Raw genomic sequence first — 21076 nt, 5'->3', positions numbered from 1 at the left:
GAAATTGGGGAGAGGGAGGCGTGCAGGCGTGGGGTGCTGCTGGGGTTGAACCAAGCTACGGTATCCTAGCTTGCGGCCCGCGTGCTCAACAACGGCCAGTAAGCCGAGGCCCCTGTCATCGTTGCGGGACACCAGCAATGGCAGCAGGCCGGTGCAAAGTTACGACGCCCCGGGGCGTCACGCATGTCGCGCCGTGGCATGTCGCCTGCACTGCGACTCTGTGCCCTCGAATGGTGCCCTTGAGGGCATGCGCAATCCAAGCGGTGCTCATCAAAAGCTGCAATTGTGGCATGCACAGTACCCCACGACCGCATTGACTAAGCGGCAAAACTGCGGGATGGGGCCAGAATGCAGGGCCCATCGCAAAATCCGTCGCCTCTCTCGCCTCGGCTCGCTGCACACCTGGTTATATAGCGTTTGGATTGTGAGATACGTGGTGCTTTCCTAGGCGGTGTTTGCTTCACTCGGACTTGGGCGGTCTCGGCGTATAAAGCAATCTTTGCTCCGTTGCTGAGGGCAATTCGCGAATGGCGCTCGCCGCCGCTGCCGCAAGGCGCGCGGTGGCTGATGGAGTGCCGGGGCTCATTTACAGCCTGCGGTGGTCCCGGCTGGGGCTGCATTCAACATCAGCTGCGTGGAACCCAGCGGAGCCGAAGCCGGTGCCTCTGGCAAAGCTAAAGGACAGCTTTAATGAGGGCACTAGCATTACGTATCTGGAGGAGCTGGAGGTGCGAATAATGACGGTGACAATGTGGTCAATCGCTTATTTCGTCGACACGGCGGCTTCTCGGCACAACTGCCCTGCGCCGGTTACGCCGCTAGCCCCGCGATCTGAGTGCTCTAAGCACAACAATGTTTTTGTGTATTGCAGGAGCGGTACCACAAGGACCCGGCGTCGGTCGACCGCAGCTGGCAGGCCTTTTTCCGCAACCTGGGTGCGTGGGGTCGGCTGGGAGGGACGGCCCGTGGGGGTATCGGGCCCGGCCACCCTTGGTGCCGGACGATGCTCCATCCTCCTGGCATGGATGGCGTGCACGAGCGGAACGCCACCGGGCATATAAGGGCGGCGGAGAAAAGGCGTCCGGGCTTGCCGGTGGCTGTGCAACAGTCGTGGGCTGGGTCGTCCCGGCACGCGGCACCGCAAGTGCAGGGCCAAGCAACCAACGCATTGTACTTTGCAAGCATTCGGCGGCGACACGCAGCCTGGCAATGAACGGCGGCGGCACCAGCACCACGGCCAGAGCCACGGCACCGCGCTCACTCCTCCCCTCAGCAGCCCCCTCCCGTCCATCCTCGTTCCCCCACATCCCTGTCGCCCCTCCATGCCCCCCCTCCCGACCTCGCCCACACCCTCTCCCCTGCCCCGCGACCCTCCCTGCCCACAGACCACGGCGTGACCGGCGAGGCCATGGCTGAGTCCTTTGACGCGTTTGAGAAGGGCAAGCTGGCCATGAGCCCCTTCACCGCCGCAGCCATCTCCAACCAGACCGTGCAGGAGTCCATGCGGCTGCTGCTCATGATCCGTGCATACCAGGTGAGCAGGGCGGGACGGCAAGGGCCGTAGAGAGGAGGCAGGGGAGCGGGGGCGGAACGTCGCACCTCCCAAGCCTCACGTCCAGGCCACCGATTGCCTTCTCATTCGTACAAACCCCAAGCACCCGCGCGGCATTTCGCTCCCCACCTCGCTCCCCACCTCGCTCCCCACCTCCTCCCCTCCAACCTCCCTCCTCTCTCACCTCCCTCCTCACCTCTCCCTCCCTCTCCCCGCCTCCATGCCCAGGTGCTGGGCCACTTCGCCGCGGACCTGGACCCGCTGCGCATCAGCGGCCACACGCACCCGCCCGAGCTGGACCCGGCCTTCTGGGGCTTCAAGGACACGGACCTGGACCGAGAGTGAGCGAGGGAGAGGGGGGGCAAAGGGGGGGGGCGGGAAGCGGGAGGCGGGGTTGGCCCTGCTTTTGCGGGTGGTGAAGGTGGTGACAAGGAGGCGTGCCTGGATTGGCGTGCCTGCGTGTGATTGAGCATGAGGCGCACAAAGAAAAGCCACAGGCGCACGTTCAGCAGGATGTGGCGAAGCTGCATGTCAGGGTTTTCAGCGTTGGCCACGTTTCTTCCCCCCGCTTACCCTCTCCGCCCCGCGGCACGTTCACGCCGTCCAGGTTCTTTGTGGGCAACTGGAACCAGAGCGGCTTCCTGGCTGAGGGCCGGCCCACCCGCACGCTGCGGGAGATGCTGACCCGCCTGCGGGAGACCTACTGCAGCCACATCGGCTACGAGGTGCGGGTTGTAGGTACCAGCCCAAACTGAACCAAAACCGACGAAAACGAGCGGAGCACAGGCAGAGGTGTTGGGTGTTAGTTGCAGGCGATAACACTTATGGGATGTGGGTCGAGGCGTCGTGGAGCAGCAGGGCGAGCGGCGCCGCAGAGGGGTTGTAGATACCAGCCGAGACTGAACCGAACCCAATGCAACAGAGCGCGGAGGAGAGCGTGGCCTATGCGTTGACAAGGGGGCGGGGAGGGGAGGGGAGCGGGAGGGGGGGAGAGCTGCAGCGGGTGGGCTGGCGGGGTGGTCCGGAGGCCGTGTGATGGTTGAAGTGGGTGGAGGGGGATGGCGGGCCAGGCATGGCACACGAGCAGGGGCACCGGCGGCTGGTAGGGCGCGGCGGAGTCCCATCGCCGCAAAAACTGAGGAGCGGGAAGGGATTGGGACGTCGCCACGGCTGGCAACATGATGGGTTGGGGGCTGGGCGCGCTCAGCACGCACCCACGTGCTAGCTGCTTCTGGTGGGTGGGGTGGACCGAGCGCCTCCTTCAGGGGGGCCGCTGGGTCCGCCGCGCCTTTTGGGCGGGCGCCCATGTGCCACTAGTCCAATTCCCGACTCCAACTCCCGCCCAACCGCCTCCGCCCCTGCCCATCTCCCCCCCGCCTGCCCCCCACACCAACCACAACCACCGCCACAACAGTACATGCACATCCCCGAGCGCGACAAGTGCAACTGGATCCGCGAGCGCATCGAGACCATCGACCCGGTGCAGTTCACCAAGCAGCAGAAGCTGCACATGCTGGACCGGCTGTCCTGGTCGGACATGTTTGAGACCTTCCTGGCCAACAAGTACACCGCGGCAAAGAGGTGCGCGGGCGGGGGGTGTAGATAGGGGGTTGTAGATACCAGACCAAACTACGGTAAATTGAGCCCAATGCAAAAGAGCGAGGAGAAGAGTGTGGCCTATGCTTTGACAACGGAGCGGCACTCGACAGTAGGGGGCAGGGCGCGAGGGACGTCCTTGGTGAAGAGGCACGGCGGGGTGTAGTAGCCGTTCATGTGGAGTACGGAGTGATTAAAAGCAAGCATGTTAGTGCATGTCAGGAGGGCTGTGGCGGCAGGGATCTGCTGTGCTGTGCGTGAGCGAAGGGGGTGTGTGCGAGGCCCTTTCACACCCCTGACCCCTTTCTCCTGCTCCTGCCCCTGTCCGCGGCTGCGGTCGCGGCTATTTGCGCAGGTTCGGTCTGGAGGGCGCGGAGAGCCTTATCCCCGGCATGAAGACGGTCATCGACACCGCCGCCGACCTGGGCGTGCAGTCCGTGGTCATCGGCATGCCCCACCGAGGTGCGAGGCGGGGGAGGGGGACGGGAAGAGTCGGAGGGAGGGGGGAGCGCAGGAGGGGCGCTAGCGAGGAGTAGCTGGCTGCACGTTGCGAGTTGCGAGGTGGAGGGACTGGCCGCAGGAGCTGCGGGCTGTTGGTGTCCTGGGGGATGGCGCTGGGGAACAGCACGAGCATGTACATGCACGCGGCTCATTCGCCCCCCCCTTCAACTACAACTCCGCTTCAAGTGTGCATGAATGCAACCCCGCCCCTCCTGCTGCTGCTCCTGCTGCTGCTGCTCCCGCTGCTGCTGCTTCCTCTTAGGCCGCCTGAACGTGCTGGCCAATGTGGTGCGCAAGCCCATGAGCCAGATCTTCTCCGAGTTCGCCGGCAAGGAGCCCATCGCGCACGAGGTGGGCAGCTAACCCGGCGGCAGCGGGCGGATAGAGGGATGGGGTGTGGAAGAGGCGGTGCTGAGGGGAGGGAGGGCAAGTGCCAGGTACCGGCGGCTGGGACTGAAGCGCGCGTACGCGTGTCAAGGGCAAGGGCGTAGTACCGTAGGCGCACGTGCTCACCTGTAAGCCTCTTCCCAAACTCTCGGCGTACCCCGTTCTCAAACACTCCGTCCTCCATAGACGGCTACCCCCTCTCACCCGGCCCCCCCTTCTCTCCCTCGCCCCCAAGATTGCTTGCCGTCTACCATACCTCTTAGCTAATTTCTTAGCTAATCATGAAATGTAAACTCCCCTTCCCCCAGGGCGAGTACACGGGCAGCGGCGACGTCAAGTACCACCTGGGCACCAGCTTCAACCGGCCCACGGTGCACGGCAAGATGGTGCACCTGTCGCTGGTGGCCAACCCCAGCCACCTGGAGGCGGTCAACACGGTGGTGCTGGGCAAGACACGAGCCAAGCAGTACTACAGGTGGGGGGGAGAGGGGAGGGGAGGGCAGGGAAGGGGAAGAGGAAGGGGAAGGGGAGGTTTGCATGGGAAGGCGGAGGCAGTGGAGATGCAAGCGGGGTCACACACAACGGACTGTGGAAAACGATGGGGGCGGGAGGGCAGGTCAGGGCTGGGCACTCGTGTGTTTTTGTGCCTGCAACCACCTGCCGCCCTCAGCTCCATGCACCTGCAATTCTAATCACTCTGTTCTCCACATGAACGGCTACCCGCCCTCCCTCCTACGCCTCCACTTGTTAACTAACCACGAATGTAAACCCCGTTCCCCTCCATTACGGCGCGCAGCGAGGACCACGAGCGCGGGCGCCACCTGGCCATCCTGCTTCACGGCGACGGCGCCTTCAGCGGCCAGGGCATTGTGTACGAGACGCTGGACATGAGCGGCCTGCCCGACTACACCGTGGGCGGCACCATACACCTGGTGGTGAACAACCAGGTGGGGGGGAGAGGGGGCGGGAGAGGGGATGGGTGGGTGGGCTGTGTTGCGGGACAGCTGGAGGGGGATAGAGTTGTGGGGTTTTTGGGGGGGGGCAAGGGTGCAGGAAGCACTTGCTCAGCTGGACCGCTTGTCCCCTCCTTCCCCGCCTGCGGCCTGCCGCGCGCTCCCCCGCCCCTGCCAACCCTCAAAACCACACCCCCTTACTAGTTATTCATGAGTGAACCCCCCCCCCCGCAGGTGGCCTTCACCACCGACCCCAAGGACTCCCGCTCCTCGCCCTACTGCACGGACGTGGCCAAGTCGCTCAACTGCCCCATCTTCCACGTCAACGCCGACGACGTGGAGTCGGTGGTGCGCGTGTGCCAGCTGGCGGCGGAGTGGCGCCAGGTGCGCGGGCGGCGGCGGGCGGGAGCGGGGGCACGGGGGAAAGGGGCGGGACAGGGAGGAGGAGGAGGGGGCGGTCGGGGCGGGATGAGGAAGGCGGGCGCAGGGAGATGCGGAGGGAGGTGGGGTTCAGAAGGTGTGGAGGTGAGGCGCAGGCATGAACTCGAACAGGAAGGGGGCGGTGCACTGTGCCTGTGAGCAGCCTGGCCCCGTAGTGCGGCCGGCTCTCCGCGCCGGGGGCTGCGGCCTGGGGCAAGGAGCAAGCGCCATCGCACCGCCACCACCACTGCACGTGCGCCACAGAACTGCCAAACCTGACCGTTGACTTGACTTCATTTGTGCGTCTTGAACAACACACATTTTCTCAATGTGCCCCCGCAGGCCTGGAAGAGCGACGTGGTGGTGGACCTGGTGTGCTACCGCAAGCACGGCCACAACGAGATCGACGAGCCCATGTTCACGCAGCCGCTCATGTACAAGAAGATCAAGGCGCACAAGCACAGCGCCCAGCTGTACGCGGAGCGACTGATCGCGGAGGGCACATTCACCAAGGTGCGTGGGGGGGGTTACATTGATATTGAAGGCGCAGGCGCTTTGTCAGCGGTGTCCGTGAAGTCCGGGAAAGGTTGGTTTCCCACCATACCGTGCTCAGGAAAAGACACACGAGGCAGGGAGGGCTCGTGGTGGCGGTGGGGTGGGCAGATACACCGGAAGATGTGGCGGCACTCGACGGCGCCTGTTTGCATAGCTGTTGACTTACGAAAGTGGTCGCCTCCCTCCGCCTGGCCCGGTGCCTGAACCTGTGTGTCTGTGTTTCTGGCTGTGTGTGGTTGTGGTTGTGATTGCAGGAGGAGGTGCAGCAGGTGCGCGACCGCATCATGCAGCACCTGAACGCCGCCTTTGAGGGCGCCAAGGACTACAAGCCCAGCAAGAAGGACTGGCTGGCGTCCCACTGGTCCGGCTTCATGAGCCCAGCGCAGGTGTGTGTGTGCGGGGGGGGGGGGGTTACATGCATTAAGTTTACGAAGTGAAGTGGGGGGGGTGTAAATACCAGTCGAACCTCAACCAAACTAACTTATAACAGCGGATCACAGGCAGAGGCGCTAGTTGCAAGCGATAGTACTTCGGGGGGGACAAGGCGGGCGGGTAGGGGGGAGGTGTGGGGTACGTGGGGTGCGCAGCGGCGCAGAAGGGGATGGGCGGGCGGGGGAAGCGGGAAAAGGGCAAGGGCTGCGCAGACGTGCCGTACCGCACACACAGGCCACGGCCGCGCGCTGCCGCAGTATGTAGTTTCCCTACACCCGTCCTTTGCCCCAACGCTCTGCCCGCCCGCCCGCCTACCTCCGCCCACTGCCGCCCTGCTGCAGCTGTCGCGCATCCGCAACACGGGTGTGCCGGCTGAGCTGCTGCGCAGCACCGGCCTGGCCATCACGGCGCTGCCCGAGGACTTCGCCTTCCACCGCCAGATCAAGAAGGTGTACGAGACGCGCCGCGCCATGATCGAGAGCGGTGAGCGGCACAGTGGAGATGGTGTGTGTTTGTGTGTGTGGGGGGGGGGGGTTAGGTACCAAGCCCGAACTCAAGGTAACCCAGGCAAACTGGGGGGGGAGGAGAGGCGGCTGTGTTGAAGTTGGATGGGGGGAGGCTGCAATGCCCTGGGGCGGGGTGGCTGAGAGCTTGTCTCCGAGGGCTCGTCTACGGGCCAGCTGGCAGTGTATGCGCCTTGACCGCATGCACGTGTTGCTGCTGCCGTCCAGCCTTCCCGCTCCCCATAACTAATCATGAATGTAATCCCCCTCCCGCAACATCCCTAACCCGTATCGTTCCCGCCTCCTCCCTTTCACCTCGCCCCCCGACTCCTGGCTGAGCCTTAACTTCTCAATCTAACAACCATGAATATAACCCCGTGATGTAACCCCACCCGCAGGCGAGGGCCTGGACTGGGCCATGGCTGAGGCGCTCGCGTTCGCGACGTTGGTGTCGGAGGGCAACCACGTGCGGCTGAGCGGGCAGGACGTGGAGCGCGGCACCTTCAGCCACCGCCACGCAGTGCTGCACGACCAGACCAACGGTGGGTGAGAGGTGTGTGTAGATACCAGCCCAAACCAAACCAAAAGCAACTGAAACGAGCGGAGCACAGGCAGTGGTGTTAGTTTGGGGGGCAGCGACTGGCAGGGAGGAGGGGGAAGGGATGGAGGGTGGAGGGGGCGTGTCGAGGGGCTGCGCGAGGCACCGGGTGGCGACACGGGGTGGCCCAGTCGCGGGCGAGCCATCGTCGACATCAACTTTGTGCTGTTGTGTTGTGTTGTCCTCGAAGGCTGGGTCCAGTCACACAAGGGCGGGCGCATCGTGGTGCATGCTCAACTACACGCGCCCTTTCTCCCCCCCCTGTACGATTGCTGTTCCCCAAGACATGCAGTTCCACCGTCTCCCACTCCCCTTAACTAAGCATGATTGTAAACCTCCCCCCTGTACCTGCCTACGCCTTCACTTAATTAATCATGAATGTAACCCCCACACACACACACACACACACACACACATGGACGCCGTCGGTCATCGGTACGCACAACACCACACCTGCTGTCTACCACGCTACCCTTCTCTGTACCAATCCTTGCAACCCCCCCCCCCCCACACACACACACACAGGCGCCAAGTACGTGCCGCTGAACCACGTGTTCCCCGGCCAGAAGCCCAACAGCTTCACGGTGTGCAACTCATCGCTGTCGGAGTTCGGCGTGCTGGGCTTCGAGCTGGGCTACTCCATGGAGAGCCCCAACAGCCTGGTGCTGTGGGAGGCGCAGTTCGGAGACTTCGCCAACGGAGCGCAGGTGCGGTTGTGGGTGGTTGCGGGGCCTGGGCGGGAATGGGCGGGGGCGGGGGTTTTGTGGAGGGGGGGACGGGGCAGGGCGAGGCGGGCGGTGCGGGCTGCGTAGCGGCGCTTTGGGTGTTGCACATGTTCGGGCGAGGCGGGTGCCGGGGCCGCGGTACTCAGTACTAACTGTCTGCTCTCTGCCCGCCTCGCAATCCCCGCGCCCATCTCCCCGCCCTCGCATCATCCCTTCTCCCCCGCCCACTTATTATGAATGTACCTCCCCCCCGCGCTCCACACACGCACACAGATCATCTTTGACCAGTTCCTGTCGGGCGGCGAGGCCAAGTGGCTGCGCCAGAGCGGCCTGGTGTGCCTGCTGCCGCACGGCTACGACGGCCAGGGCCCCGAGCACTCCTCCGCGCGACTGGAGCGCTTCCTGCAGGTGGGAGGGGCAAGCGGGCGGGCAGGCAGGCGGGGGGCGGGGGCAGGTAGCGGGGGCACTAGGGGGGGGTTTGCAAAGATGGTTGGAAAAGCGGTACAGGATGCACTGAAGACTGCAGACGGGGGGCAGCAGCGGGCGGGATTGGGGGAGGGGCGGCAGGAAGGGACGCCCGGCGTGGCTTCGTGGGGCGCATCACCAGCGGGAGCCTTTCCGCCCGCGTCATTCGCCGCCACGTGCGGTCACACATTGCACGCACCCCCCTGCTATACTACTGTTCCTTGCTACGCCTTCACTTCTCAAATAATCATGATTGTAAACCACACACACGCCCTCGCAGATGTGCGACGAGAACCCCTACGAGATGCCCCACCACGACGAGGCGCAGTGGTTCTCGGGCGGCCACCTGGGCACCCAGATCCAGCGCGCCAACTGGCAGGTGGTCAACTGCACCACACCCGCCAACTACTTCCACGTGCTGCGCCGCCAGGTGCGGGGGGTGCGCGCGGGATGGTGACGTAGTCGGTGGTCTTGAAGTGGACGGGTGTGAGTGAGTCGGTCGTGGGCACTGGTGGCCACGGGCCGCGGCAGAAGAGGACGTGCACAGCACGCACTGCCGCCGCCGCCGCTGCCGCCGCATCCAACCCCTCTTGAACTATCTTTCCAGTCCCCTCGACGCTCTTACATCGCGGCTCAGCTTTCGTTTGGGTCCTCAAGCCAACTCCCGCCTTCCATCCTCTGCACAACCCCAACCCCACTCTCACTCTCACTAACACTCTCACTCTCACTAACACTCTCTTAGGTGCACCGCCAGTTCCGCAAGCCGCTGATCGTGATGGCGCCCAAGAACCTGCTGCGCCACCCGCGCTGCAAGAGCCCGCTGTACGAGTTTGACGACCAGCCCGACGACGCCAACATCGTGGGCGTGCGCTTCAAGCGAGTCATCATGGACGACACCGGTGAGAGCGCGCGCGGCGGGGGGCCTCGGGGTGGTGGGGTGTGAGCTGTGGGAGGAGGGTGGTGGGTTGGTGGGAGGTGGGCCTTGTGGGCAGTGAGTTGTGGGTGGGGGTTATTTTTGAACCGAACCAATTTCGTAAGGAAACAGCAAGGAGCAACTGCAGCCGCATATGCGAGCTGTGGTACGTCACCATAGGTAGTTGGGCGGGCTTGGGCAGCGTAGCGGCAGGGGGGTGAGGCCTGGGGTTGGGGGTGGAATGGGCACTCAATGGGATGTGGGTCTGGGCGCAGTGATGGATGGAGTTGGGGTCGTGGGCTCAGGTGCGTGTTGCTTGGCGGCTCTTTGGGCAGCGGCCGGCTTCTCAACGCAGTTCTGGTTGCAGCGGCACCGGGTGCAGACGCCAGAGCACACCGGGCGTGCCGCTACGACCAGGGCTGCGTTGGGAAGCCGGCCACTGTCTGGGAAGCTGCCGCCCACCCGCCCGCCCGCCCCGGCTGATAGGTCGCAGGCCATGAAGTTCGTGCCGCACAGATGACAGCCGTAGCATCACACCTAGTACTTCAATCATCGCCTGCGCTCCCTTGCACGCTCTGCTCCACCTCCACTCGGCACACTTTCCCACCCGCACCTCCAATGCCCGCACCTCCCACGCCAGGCCTGACCCCCAAGGACCGCGGCCCGCGCCCGCCCGCCGAGCCCGAGATCAAGCGCGTGGTGTTCTGCAGCGGCAAGGTGTTCTACGACCTGCACGACGCGCGCGAGAAGCAGGGCAAGGTGCGAGTGAAAGGAAGGGGCGGGGGCGGGGCACAGGGCCGACGGGCGGGCGGAAAACGGGATCATCGGGAAGCTGGAGGCTAGAGTTCACGGGAACATGGGGGGCGTGGTGGCGTGCTGCACGGTGCTTTGGCTTCCGCGCTGCTCCAGCCGCTGGTCACAAGGCCCCCAGGCCCCAGGCATGACAGTCGCGTGGCGTGATGGCGTGCAGTCTCGCAGCCGCCGCCCACCTCCCTCCTCACCTATCTTCCACTCCCTCACGCTCCCTGCCTCCTCTCCCACCCCTCTCCTTGCCCGTGCAACACAGGTGGGCGAGGTGGCCATCGTGCGTGTGGAGCAGCTGGCGCCCTTCCCCTTCGACCTGGTGTGCCGCGAGATCCGGCGCTACCCCAACGCGCAGCTGCTGTGGTGCCAGGAGGAGCCCATGAACATGGGCGCCTACATGCACGTGCAGCCGCGCTTCGACACCTGCCTGCGCGAGGAGGGCAAGCCCATGATGGGCCGGTGCGTGGGCGCGGTGGGGGCGGTTGCGGGATGTGGTGGGAAGTGGGGTGGGGCGGGGTGGGCTGGGGTGGGGTGCTGGGGAGGGGCTGGATGGGGCGGGGTGGAATGGGGGTGGGCTGGGGAGGAGAGGCAGTCAAGCGGGTGTGCCGCGTGTTGCAGGGCGTGGGCGGGGGTTGGGGGCCGGGAGGGGGATAAGCACAGGTCCACGGGCCTCGGGGTTCCGCCTCGTTGGCTTTCTTTGTGGCATGACACATGAAATGGAGCATGGGCGCTTGCTTCTCTTGTCCCCTCAATCCTCAAACCCGTCCCTTCCTCCCCCCCCCTCAACCGCGTGCCTCCGCCTCACAGCATGCCGTACGCGGGCCGGCCGCCCATGGCCGCCACCGCCACCGGCTTCGGCGAGGTGCACGGCAAGGAGCAGGCGCGCCTCATCGCCAACGCCCTGGACGTAAACTACAGCGGCGCCATCTAAAGCCGAGGACTTGCCGAGGAGAGGAGGGCGGTGAGGCTTGGCGGTGACAGCAGCAGTGCAAGGGAGGTGTGAAAGCGGCGTGTGCGTTGGCGGTGTGTGCGGCGCCGTGGAGGGCCTGGGGAGGAGCGGTGTGCAGGGGCCGCAACCACACGTGGCGGCCCGAGGAAGCTCTCAGGGCGTTGCGATGTTGAACCGCATCGCGTCGGGAGTGAAGTGGAATGGAGCTGCTAGACGACGCGGCTGTCATGCTCTGAACGAAGCTGGCGGGGCGGGCATTTCGCCGCGCTGGCGGGCAGCCTGGTGGAGGGGGCGGCGGAAGCTAGCTGGGACTGAGGCAGCGGGTATGGCTGGGCCCCGCTGTCGAGCCCTGTGCAGTCCTAGCAAGGGTTGATTGAGTGCTGGCTTAAAACGGGCTTCGGCCCTGGCTTATCTGACCCTTATTTTTTGTCTGTATGGGGTGATCATGTGTTTGCGGCAGGGAGAGCGGTGCAGGTGTTGGGGCAGCGCTGCCGGGCGGACTTCAGCCCGCCGTGGGCCGGCGTGTTTTCCTGACTCTCTCATGTCTGCCAGGAAGCTGTGTCGGCAAATTATGCTTTGGAGCTGTGCGCTACTTGTTTTATCTGGTTGGACGGTAGTGCCTTACGGTGCGGCCACGGCCGCTGCTACCATATGCTGGGAGCCCAGGGGTTACGCCACGTGGGGTTACGCAGGTCGCTCGGCGGGCTGGGCCGCGTACGGCGGACGTAGCGACCACTTGCGGCGCAGGATCTGTTGGTACGTACGGTGTGCAGCCTGGCAATGATGAAAAGCGCGAGAGCGCGTCTGTAAGGGGGAGCGAATGCCCAATGCAAAATCTGCCCAGAACGCATACCATACCTTAAACCAAACAGTTTGGCTGCGAAACCACACATGCCACGCAATGCGCGTCAGCAAAACATCGACACAACCTGCCAGCTACCGTCGGTACAGTAACAGCGCGCGAACGACGCACCAATGCCTTGTCCCTTCTTGCTACGCATTTATGTGGGCACGGGTGGGAGCCACACACATCGGGACTACGCTTTCCTGCCCCTTGCCATGTTCCATCACGAGCACACATGCCACGCATGCAGTGCGGCAGGGCCCTGTCTACTGCAGGCGACGTGCGCCCTTGCCGCCGCCCTGGCGGCGGCTACCCGGCTGCAGCAAGTCATTGCGTTTGGCGACACCGCCGCTGCGGAGGCTGCGGAGGCGGTGCATGCCGCGATTGCCACCGGCCGTGGCGCCGGGACAGGTGGTGGCAAGGGACAGGTGGTGGTGGTGTCTGGGCAGCGGAACTCCGTGTCGAACGGTTGTGACTACTCAATTTCAGAGAGGACATTCTAGACTGTATACAAAGCTGGTAAGGTTGCCACAGTACAAAGTCTCATCGCCTCGACTAACGGACGTCGGGTGAGCTGCTGTTGGGAGCTGTCGAAAACTCGAATGCCGCTGGGAGCCGTTTCCAGCACCGACGTCTTCGGATCGTGTCCTTGTACTAGCTAGTTGTACTGTTGGAGTAGGATTCCGTTCGTTGGGGCTGCTCCAGCCCGTCTGGGAGCCGACGACCGAATGTGCGGCGACGGTGTGGCGGTTGACCGCATGGGGCGCGTACAACATCTCATCCGTTCCATGCCTCTTCTCAGTCGTCGCCGGCATAATCCTGCGCCCTCCGTATCTATCTTCACCTACAGCTTGCAGCCGTTGACCGCGCATCCGCCCTCGCCGCTGCACACAGCACACCCCACTCCCTAGCCGGCGGGCCGCTCCTTCCGTCCATCGCAGCTCCCTCTACGCCGCTCATGCCTCGACACCAGCAGTCGATGCCGCCGCCCCGGCGCCGCCAGCAGCCGCAACCTCTGCCCCAGCTGCTGCTCCTGGCAGTGGCAGCGGCGGCCCTGCTGCTGCCGGGTCCGAGTGCGCACGCGGTTTCCATTGTCGTGCCCATCCAACCGCCGCGGCTGCCGTCCGTGCCGCGGGTGCGGCTGCGGTCGCCCCCGGGCTCGCCCGCCTCGCCCGTGCCCTCCACTGTGGACATCAGTGTGGAGCCCGTGGAGCTGCGGGTGGGTGCGGTCTTGGGTGCGGTGGGCCGGCGCGCGCTCCGAGGCAGGGCTGTTGCGGGCGGTGCCGGCGCTCCCGCATCCCCGCTCCCGCGTCCGGCGCTCCCGCATCGACGCACCCCTCCCGCAGTAGTCTTGCCACCTGCGTCACGTCCGTCTGCCCGCCAAGCTCTCGCTTCCCACGCTGCCGCTCTTCCCCACCACCACGCACAAACTACCTCCCGCCTCGCCCCCCCGTAATCCCTCCCCCTTCCTCCACAACCACACCAGCCCCACACACGCTGCCCCCACCGCAGCTCTCGCTGGGCGCGGCCGCCGGCGCCGGCACCAACATTTCGTTGTCCTTCACAACGCCGCGTTACCGGTCCTCGGGCGGCGGGCCCCCTAACCAGCTGCAGCCGCCGGCCCTGGTGCTGGATGCCGTGTGCGACAGCTTCGGGGTGCGACTCACCAACAAGTGAGCGGCGGGCTCGGCGGGGGAGCAAGTGGGCGGGCGGGCGTGATGGTTGGCGAGGGGCTTGGCGAGGTGCGTGGCTGTCGTCAAAGGGGGTGGTGGCGTCACGTTAAGTGTGCCGCTGTGCAAGGGCGTGCAGCGGGTGTGCGGATGCGTATGCGGGAGGGTAGCCTCTCGCGGTTTCCAATGCTGTGGCTTTGGGTGCGCGTGCTGCGGCACGCCTGTGCCGAGTGGTGTGGGAAGGCAGGGGGCGTTGCAGCTCGCTTCCTCACCGCCCCTGCCCACAACAACCCCCCAGACGCTACACACACAAACACGCAAACACGTCTCCTGCACTATCCCGCCGCCACCCCTACCCCCACTCCTACCCCCACACCCGCCGCCTGCAGCCTGCCGTTCCAGGGCGTGAGCACGTGCCCCTTCTACCCCGGCCAGAACGAGAACGCGCCTCTGTTCGAGAACGGCCCCCACGACCTGGAATGGACCAACCTGCACACCCACGGCCTTAAGGTACCGTACCGGCATGCCATCGCACCTATCGCTCCTATCTTTCCTATCTTTCCTATCTTTCCTATCGTACCTATTGTTCCCATCGTTCCTGTCGTACCTATCGTACCATTACATTTGCTCTCTGTTGACTGCCGATGTCAACGTCCGCCCCAGGTGGACCCGGGAGCCGTGTCGCTGATAAACATCTGCCAGCCGGGCCAGCCCACCGCCGGCTTCCCCGCCGGCTCCAACACCGACCTCACGGCCTACTACTGCTCCGGCAACACGTCCTCCGCACAGCTGTGCCAGGTGTGTGTGTGTGTGTGTGGTGTGGGTTGTAAACACCAGCCCAAATCAAAGCAAACCAAGCCAAACTAGTGGGGAGGGGGCGCTGCTGTGTCTGCCTGCGACTCCCGTGTGGGAGGAACGGGCAGGAAGGGTTGCAGCACGCCTCGTGGCTGGACACGACCCCCCCCCCCTAGTACCCTCCTGCTCCCGCCCTCCAAGCAAGCCGCTTTTTTTCCGCTCAGCCCCCACTCCTCCTTCCACTCCACCCTTTCCTTCACCATCCTGTCTGTTCCTCCCCCTTCCAACCCCTTGGCTACAAACTCCCGACCCAAAAGGTGTTTGGCGACAACGTGCTGGCTGGCGGCCGGCCGCTCGTGTCCGCGCCCGTCACCCCCTACGCCAAGCCAGGCGTGGCCCCCGGCGGCGCCACCCTCAGCTACACCTACCCACTGGGCGCAGTGGTGCCGGGCATGGGCTGGTGAGAGGGCGAGAAGGAGGGCGACAGGGCGGCAGGGCGGGGCAGTGTGTGACCCGAGCGCCTGCCGGGACTGGGGACACACGCGTGCGTGTTGACGGGTGTGAATCTGTGCGATCAGCACTCATATACGGTACCCAGGCCTAACGACGGGCGGGGAGTAATGGACCCAATCGGGTCAGCGCTTTTCCCTCACGTCGCTTACGCAAATGTTAACAGTGGGTAGGTTGGCCTCACTGCCATGCATCTGCATCCCATCAACCCCGCCGCCCATCCCGCAGCCCATCCCATCGCCCCCTATCTATGTCCGCACACGTACGCCCGACCGACCGCCTGTGCCGTCGCAGGTACCACCCGCACACGCACGGCTCGGTGGGTATCCAGACGCCCACCGCTGCCGGCCCCCTCCTGGTGCCCGAGTCCTGGCTGCCCGGCGGCTTGTCCAGGCTGTACGAGCCCAGCGACCCCGCCTCGGCCGGCGAGTGCAGCCGCCTCCTGAGCGTGAGTCCATTCGTGCCTGTATGTGTGTGTGTGTGTGTGTGTGTGTGTGTGTGTTTTCCATAAAACAGCACATGGGGAAAGGGTCGATACATGCGCGCGTGTGTCCTGGTGTGAGATGGATGCTGCTGGTGCGGGTGCGGGTGACAGTGTGGACTGGGGCCGGGCGGGGGTGGGCTGCGCCAAGAGGCCGGCTGGCTGGCATCCTCTTCCTGCGCGCGCGCACTACCTTCCACTGCACCACGACCACCCCATCACCCTCCTGTCAAAGGAAGCGACTCATCCGCCGCCCCCCACGCCGCCCCGCCCCCCCACACCGCACCGCCCCCCCTCCCCGCACAGGTTCTGTCCTCGCAGCCGCTGGAGACCAGCACCATCCTGCAGATCAACGCGCTGTGGTTCCGCAAGCGCGCGGACGGCAGCTTTGACGACGACTCCATCCCGTGAGTGCGCCATGGCAGACGGCACGCACGTGTGTGTATGTACGGCACGGGCTGGCTGGGGCGCAGGCAGACCTAGCGATACCGCACTGACACGCGGAGCACCCAGCCCAACGTTTTTCCCCAGCCCACACACCAGCCACCACAATCATCATCTCCAACCCCATGCATGCCGCAGGTTCCTGGGCGCGGCCCCGGGCGGCACCAAGGTTAGCCCCCTGTTGTACGACGTTTTGCCCGACGGCACCGCAGTGCCCAAGTTCTCCAACCCCGCCGGCCGCGACTGGGCGCTCGTCAACGGCGCCTTCCAGCCCACCATCTCCCTTGTCGAGCGCATGTGCGTGCGGTGCTGGCTAGCTAGCGTTCCTGGATAACTGTGTGTGCCTGCTCCCACCTGCTTGTGTACCGTATGTCACCATACTCAACCAACCCTAGCGCCGCTCGCTCAAGTTATGTGCCTTTGTGCGACCGGGCATGAATCCGACATTGACACTTTTTCCACATCCACCCATGCAAACCAAATCACCTGACAGTTACTCGCGCTGGGAGATCCTGAGCACCATTACCATGAAGTGGCTGGATCTCACCATTCAGCAGGTGCGGCGTGCATAGACAGCGTGCCCATGCTCCATTGTCTGGAAGAGAACAGGTGCACGCATGTACTACAGCATGCAATAATCCCACCCACGCTCATCACACGTACGCGCACCCACCCATACACACAGGTCCTTCCCAGCGGCGCGCTGCAGCCAGCGGACTGCAGGTGCGCTTTCGTCTGTGCCTATACATGCGTTGCACTTGCTTCGGCTGCATGCCTGTGCGTATGTGTGTGCGGTGGGGGGAAGGCATGTAGAGGGCTGCTACGACCACGCACAGCCCCATCACACCGCCCCAGCTTCCCCAACTCACCCATCTCCCTTACCTACCTACCTCCACACCTCTCCACAGTCTCTGGCTGCTGGGCCGTGACGGCGTGCCGCTGCCGCGGGTGCCGCGCCGCCTGCAGTCCGTGCCCGACGCCAGCACCGGCGCGCAGTTCAGCGATTTGATCCTGGGACCTGCCAACCGCGCCGACGTCCTGGTCAAGTGCAACACCCCCGGCACCTACGTGCTGGCCTCCGGTGCCGGGCCCTTCCACACCAACTACACTGGTGAGTGCCGAGTGCGTGCCTCAGAAAGGGCAGGGCCGCGAAGTCAGCGGCGCTTATGCCGCCTTACTTGCCCGCACGCGCATCCAGAGGCACACGTCTCCCTACCTGCCAGCCCTGATCTTCCTACCTTTTGTTTTTTTGTTGTTGTTGGTTTCAAGGTCCTACCTGCGCATGCTGCCTGCCCACACACGCACACGCAGTCTGCAAGGCCACGCACTGCGAGCTCTTTGGCGACGTGCCCCCTGCCGCCTCCGGCCTGCCGCGCTCCGCCAACAACCTGTACGGCGGCCTGGAGCTGAGCGCAGCCGTACTGGCGGTGGTGCAGGTGGGGGCCAGGCATACGTGCGTGCCTGTTGCCTACTGCCGTCTACGTGATAAATGAAGGGAACGCCGGCGGGACAGGGCCCAACGTAGGATCCCATAGCCCAGCAGCGCTTCAAACCTTGCAAGCAACCCTTTGGTGTGTTGTACTACACACAATTGTGTCTCCTCCCTCCCTGTGCAACGGCGTCGCGCAGGTTAACAGCCGCGGCGCCAACCCCCGGGCCCAGCCGGACTTCACCGACGGCGTGTGCCGCAGCAGGTATGTAGGTGCGTCCAGCCACCCTACCTTAGCTACCTCCCAGAGTGCAGACAGCAGTACCGCCCGCCGGCCCGCGGTAGGTACTGCTTGCTTGCAAGGCATGCGAGACATACATGAAGTCATGAGTGAACATATTAATGCCCTGCCTGCCCTTACTGCTCACGCTTTGTCTTGAACTGCTGTGCGCGCCTCAGGGTGCCCCAAGGCCCCCACCCAGCTGCTGACGCCCCCCACCCCCCGCCCACTGCCCCGCTGTGCCACGTCCTTGCTGTGTGCCGTGCCGTGTCGTGCCGTGCCGTGCCGTACAGGCTGGAGCTGTTCCCCTACCTGGATTATCTCAGGTTCCCCACGCCCGCCGTACAGCAGTGCTTCAGCTTCATGAACCAGCAGGGAGGTGCGTTTGTAGTTGTGCACGTGTGCGTGCATGCATGACGCACGTGCGTGCATGACGTACGAATGTGCGTGTCTTAGGGAGCATAAAGGAAAACGTATGCGTGCGCGCGTGGCGGGTGTGTGTGCGTGCGTGCGTGCATGGCGTGTGTGTGTGTGTGCGTGTGTGTGTGTGTGTGTGTGTGTGTGTGTGTGTGCATTGATAAGGTGAGGGGAGGTCGTGCGCGCCAGCCAGCGCACACAGCACTGCAAACACACGGCACTGTGCACACACGGCCGCGCGCGCATGCCACCGCCCACCTCACTCCTCCCTCTCGCTCCACCCGTACACTAATCCCACATACACGCACGCATGCACGCAGGTGGCTTCTGCTCCATCAATTCGCAGCTGTTCCCCACCGCCACCGCCTACGTAGAGCAAGGGACTCAGCAGGTGGGCGGGCGAGCGGGCGGGCGGAGTGGCGGACGGCTGGGTTGGCGGGTGCGAGTACGCCAGTATGTGCTTACTTGCATGGAGTCGCTTTCTCTCCTTGCTCATCGTTCTTTTTGAAGAAAACGTACTCGCACGTTCGGCATGCGTCACACCTACTGTGGGAGGAAGACCTGACGGCGCGTAAGTCCATATACCCTAAGGGAAGTCCCAGCTCGTCATCAAGTCCTTTTACGGCGTTCCTGCTACACCTACGCACGCAGGTGTGGCAGCTCCGTGACATCACCTTCCACCCCTTCCACCTGCACGAGACGCCTGTGCGCCTCGTGTCGCTGCCGACCTGCGCCACAAGCGTCACCAACAACTGGGCGGTGGGTCCGCGGGCGCGAGCCGCCTTACTTGTGGGGCAAGTCCCCGAGCCCTACTTGATGTGTTGTGGCCATTGATGTGAATGGCCCATGGCTGGGCGCAGCAGTTATCCGTCTCAACGGCTGTAGCTCACTAGCCATTTGTGTTGAAAACGAAACGAAAGCCATTTGTGTGTGCGTGTCCTCCATGCATACCGGTAAACGCAGGAGGGCGACTGGATGGATTCGATCAACCTGCCCGTGTGCCAGAACGGCTGCAACTGGCTCGACGCGGGCAGCGGCGGCGGTCTGTGCGGATCGCCGGTTGAGATATGCGACGAGGTCACGGTAAACAAGGATTGCGCATGCTGCGAGCGAGGACGCGGGGTGGGGGGTGGATGGGGCTGCGACGTGGACAGGCTATCCGGTACACACGCGCTGGTAGATAGATCTCCACATCCTGCCGAAGTCCATTCATTTATTTTTACGGGTACGCTACTTTAGTCACTTGCCCGCTGCGGCCTCCGCCCCAGTTCCTGACTGGTTGTGCTGTCCGCCTGCCCCGCCCCGCCCCGCCCCACCCGCCCCCCCCCCCCCCACACACACAGGTCCAATGGCTTGCCTCCATGTTCAACATGCCCTCCATGCGCGGCGCCTCCGACCTGTGCGGCGGCCGCGGCGCCGCCGCCGCCCTCACGCCGGCCACCTGCCAGCAGCGCTACTCGGTCTTCCACTGCCACATCCTGCCCCACGAGGACGAGGGCTGCATCTGGCCCGTCAAGTGGTTCTGCCCCGGCGACACCAGCGTGCCGCAGCCGTCGGAGGCGCAGTGCCCCAGCGCCTACCCACCCTGCCCGGCGGCGGCCGGCGGCGCGGCGGTCGTTCCGGACAAGACCGTGCGCCGCCGCCGCCTCGGCCGCCGGCTGTAGCTGGCTGCTGGCGGAAGCGGCAGCAGCGGAGGCACGTAGCGGAGGAAGTAAGGCAGCCGAGGCAGTAGCAATACCTGGTGGCACACGACTCAAGTTTCTCTGCCGGCTCTGAACGTAAGCTATTCCATGCCTCCGTCTTGTGCTCCTTAATGCTGATCATTCGAAACTTTGCGCGGAGGTTCCCCCTTGCAAATGCACATGAGGTTCGATGTGAGCTAGCTATCATACATATGCACATGAGATCGGACGTGAGCTAGCACATATACTCGTTCTAGCAGGATGCGCGACAGCATGGCGCAGCGCGGCGCGGCGCAAGCACTACACGATGTACCCCATATTTACCCTGCCGAGGGGTTGTTAAGTGATTCTGTGCTGCTTGATAGTGCTAGGCATGTGCGGAAGACTTGCTTCCGTCATGGCGCGTACGGAGGACTCGCTATTGCTTTACTTCAGCAGATAGATGTGGAACGCATTCAATCAGAAAGCAGGCTAGGGCGAAAGGGGCATACTAGGGGCCCCTCAACAGCAGGCGACTTTGTTCTGTTCAGTCCCATGCACGGGTAGCGCGAACAACACGACAAGCAGGAGGAATGGCGGCTTGGCGTGCCGCTCCCAGTAAAGCCAAACACGGTACCCCACTCCCCCGCGTAAAGAAGGCAAGCGACCAGTTTCCTCCGGTACTCGCAGGTTTTCCACACCCGGCATGGTTACGGTGTTGAAAAACACCTTTCGGACCAGCGGTCACTGCACACGTTCTCGTAACCCCAAGCCTTGAGGTTGCGGCCACGACTCCTCGAGACCCACACCCGCATCCACGACGCTTCCAGTCAGCCAGCCAGTAAGGCGGTCTGTCGGCTGGCGTAGGTGCGCCCCCGGTGACACGGGAGTGGGCTGGCCTGGGGCACCCACCCGCCCACCCGGGCACTCGCCGACCCAGGCACCGGGCGAATCCTGGATCCACTTCGTTTGCAGCGATGACTCGGGAGTCGTGACTGAGGACAGGCGTGCGTGGCAGCGCGTCAACCCGCCGGCTGCCAGCCGCGCGCCTCCTCCCACTCGTCCATCTGCGGCAGCCGCATAGCTGACCACTGCACAGCTTCACAGTGGGCACTGTTTGAGTTGCACAAGGTAAGCGTGCTGATGGGTCCTCACGAGCCTAGTGGTGCCGGCGCGAATGCTGTGTTGCAAA

General features: G+C 64.3%; 2 protein-coding genes across 2 annotated transcripts; both read left to right on the top strand.

Annotated features, from left to right (window-relative positions):
- The first annotated feature begins 324 nt into the window (after nucleotides 1-324).
- Nucleotides 325-12178, top strand: CHLRE_12g537200v5 (uncharacterized protein). Its single transcript, XM_043068671.1, has 22 exons — nucleotides 325-728; nucleotides 872-935; nucleotides 1386-1534; nucleotides 1781-1893; nucleotides 2160-2277; nucleotides 2967-3133; nucleotides 3504-3610; nucleotides 3912-4000; nucleotides 4345-4511; nucleotides 4833-4983; nucleotides 5224-5373; nucleotides 5752-5922; nucleotides 6219-6350; nucleotides 6738-6879; nucleotides 7298-7441; nucleotides 8023-8204; nucleotides 8496-8630; nucleotides 8968-9117; nucleotides 9430-9586; nucleotides 10241-10359; nucleotides 10667-10863; nucleotides 11212-12178. The coding sequence occupies exons 1-22, from the start codon at nucleotides 528-530 to the stop codon at nucleotides 11333-11335; spliced, it is 3129 nt and encodes a 1042-aa protein (XP_042918766.1). The 5' UTR covers nucleotides 325-527; the 3' UTR covers nucleotides 11336-12178.
- Nucleotides 12179-12694: 516 nt separating this feature from the next.
- On the top strand, nucleotides 12695-20690 carry CHLRE_12g537150v5 (uncharacterized protein). Its single transcript, XM_043068670.1, has 18 exons — nucleotides 12695-13416; nucleotides 13710-13870; nucleotides 14257-14377; nucleotides 14531-14665; nucleotides 14980-15122; nucleotides 15467-15620; nucleotides 15960-16060; nucleotides 16236-16394; nucleotides 16591-16654; nucleotides 16783-16820; nucleotides 17006-17208; nucleotides 17409-17533; nucleotides 17727-17791; nucleotides 18100-18185; nucleotides 18544-18614; nucleotides 18875-18982; nucleotides 19187-19306; nucleotides 19567-20690. The coding sequence occupies exons 1-18, from the start codon at nucleotides 13156-13158 to the stop codon at nucleotides 19885-19887; spliced, it is 2436 nt and encodes an 811-aa protein (XP_042918765.1). The 5' UTR covers nucleotides 12695-13155; the 3' UTR covers nucleotides 19888-20690.
- The last annotated feature ends 386 nt before the right edge of the window (nucleotides 20691-21076 follow it).

Source organism: Chlamydomonas reinhardtii, chromosome 12, assembly GCF_000002595.2.
Source record: "Chlamydomonas reinhardtii strain CC-503 cw92 mt+ chromosome 12, whole genome shotgun sequence".
Classification (NCBI taxonomy): domain Eukaryota; kingdom Viridiplantae; phylum Chlorophyta; class Chlorophyceae; order Chlamydomonadales; family Chlamydomonadaceae; genus Chlamydomonas; species Chlamydomonas reinhardtii.
This window is presented reverse-complemented; position numbering and strand designations above follow the sequence as displayed.

What these genes read in the sequence shown, in the direction of transcription:
- CHLRE_12g537150v5 (XM_043068670.1), top strand. Translation starts at nt 13,156, where the DNA reads ATGCCTCGACACCAGCAGTCGATGCCGCCGCCCCGGCGCCGCCAGCAG. An exon ending in CTGCAGCCAGCGGACTGCAG is followed by an intron (nt 16,821 to 17,005) that starts GTGCGCTTTCGT and finishes ACCTCTCCACAG; the next exon opens with TCTCTGGCTGCTGGGCCGTG. An exon ending in AGATATGCGACGAGGTCACG is followed by an intron (nt 19,307 to 19,566) that starts GTAAACAAGGAT and finishes CCACACACACAG; the next exon opens with GTCCAATGGCTTGCCTCCAT.
- CHLRE_12g537200v5 (XM_043068671.1), top strand. Translation starts at nt 528, where the DNA reads ATGGCGCTCGCCGCCGCTGCCGCAAGGCGCGCGGTGGCTGATGGAGTG. An exon ending in GGCCTTTTTCCGCAACCTGG is followed by an intron (nt 936 to 1,385) that starts GTGCGTGGGGTC and finishes CCCTGCCCACAG; the next exon opens with ACCACGGCGTGACCGGCGAG. An exon ending in GACACGGACCTGGACCGAGA is followed by an intron (nt 1,894 to 2,159) that starts GTGAGCGAGGGA and finishes CACGCCGTCCAG; the next exon opens with GTTCTTTGTGGGCAACTGGA.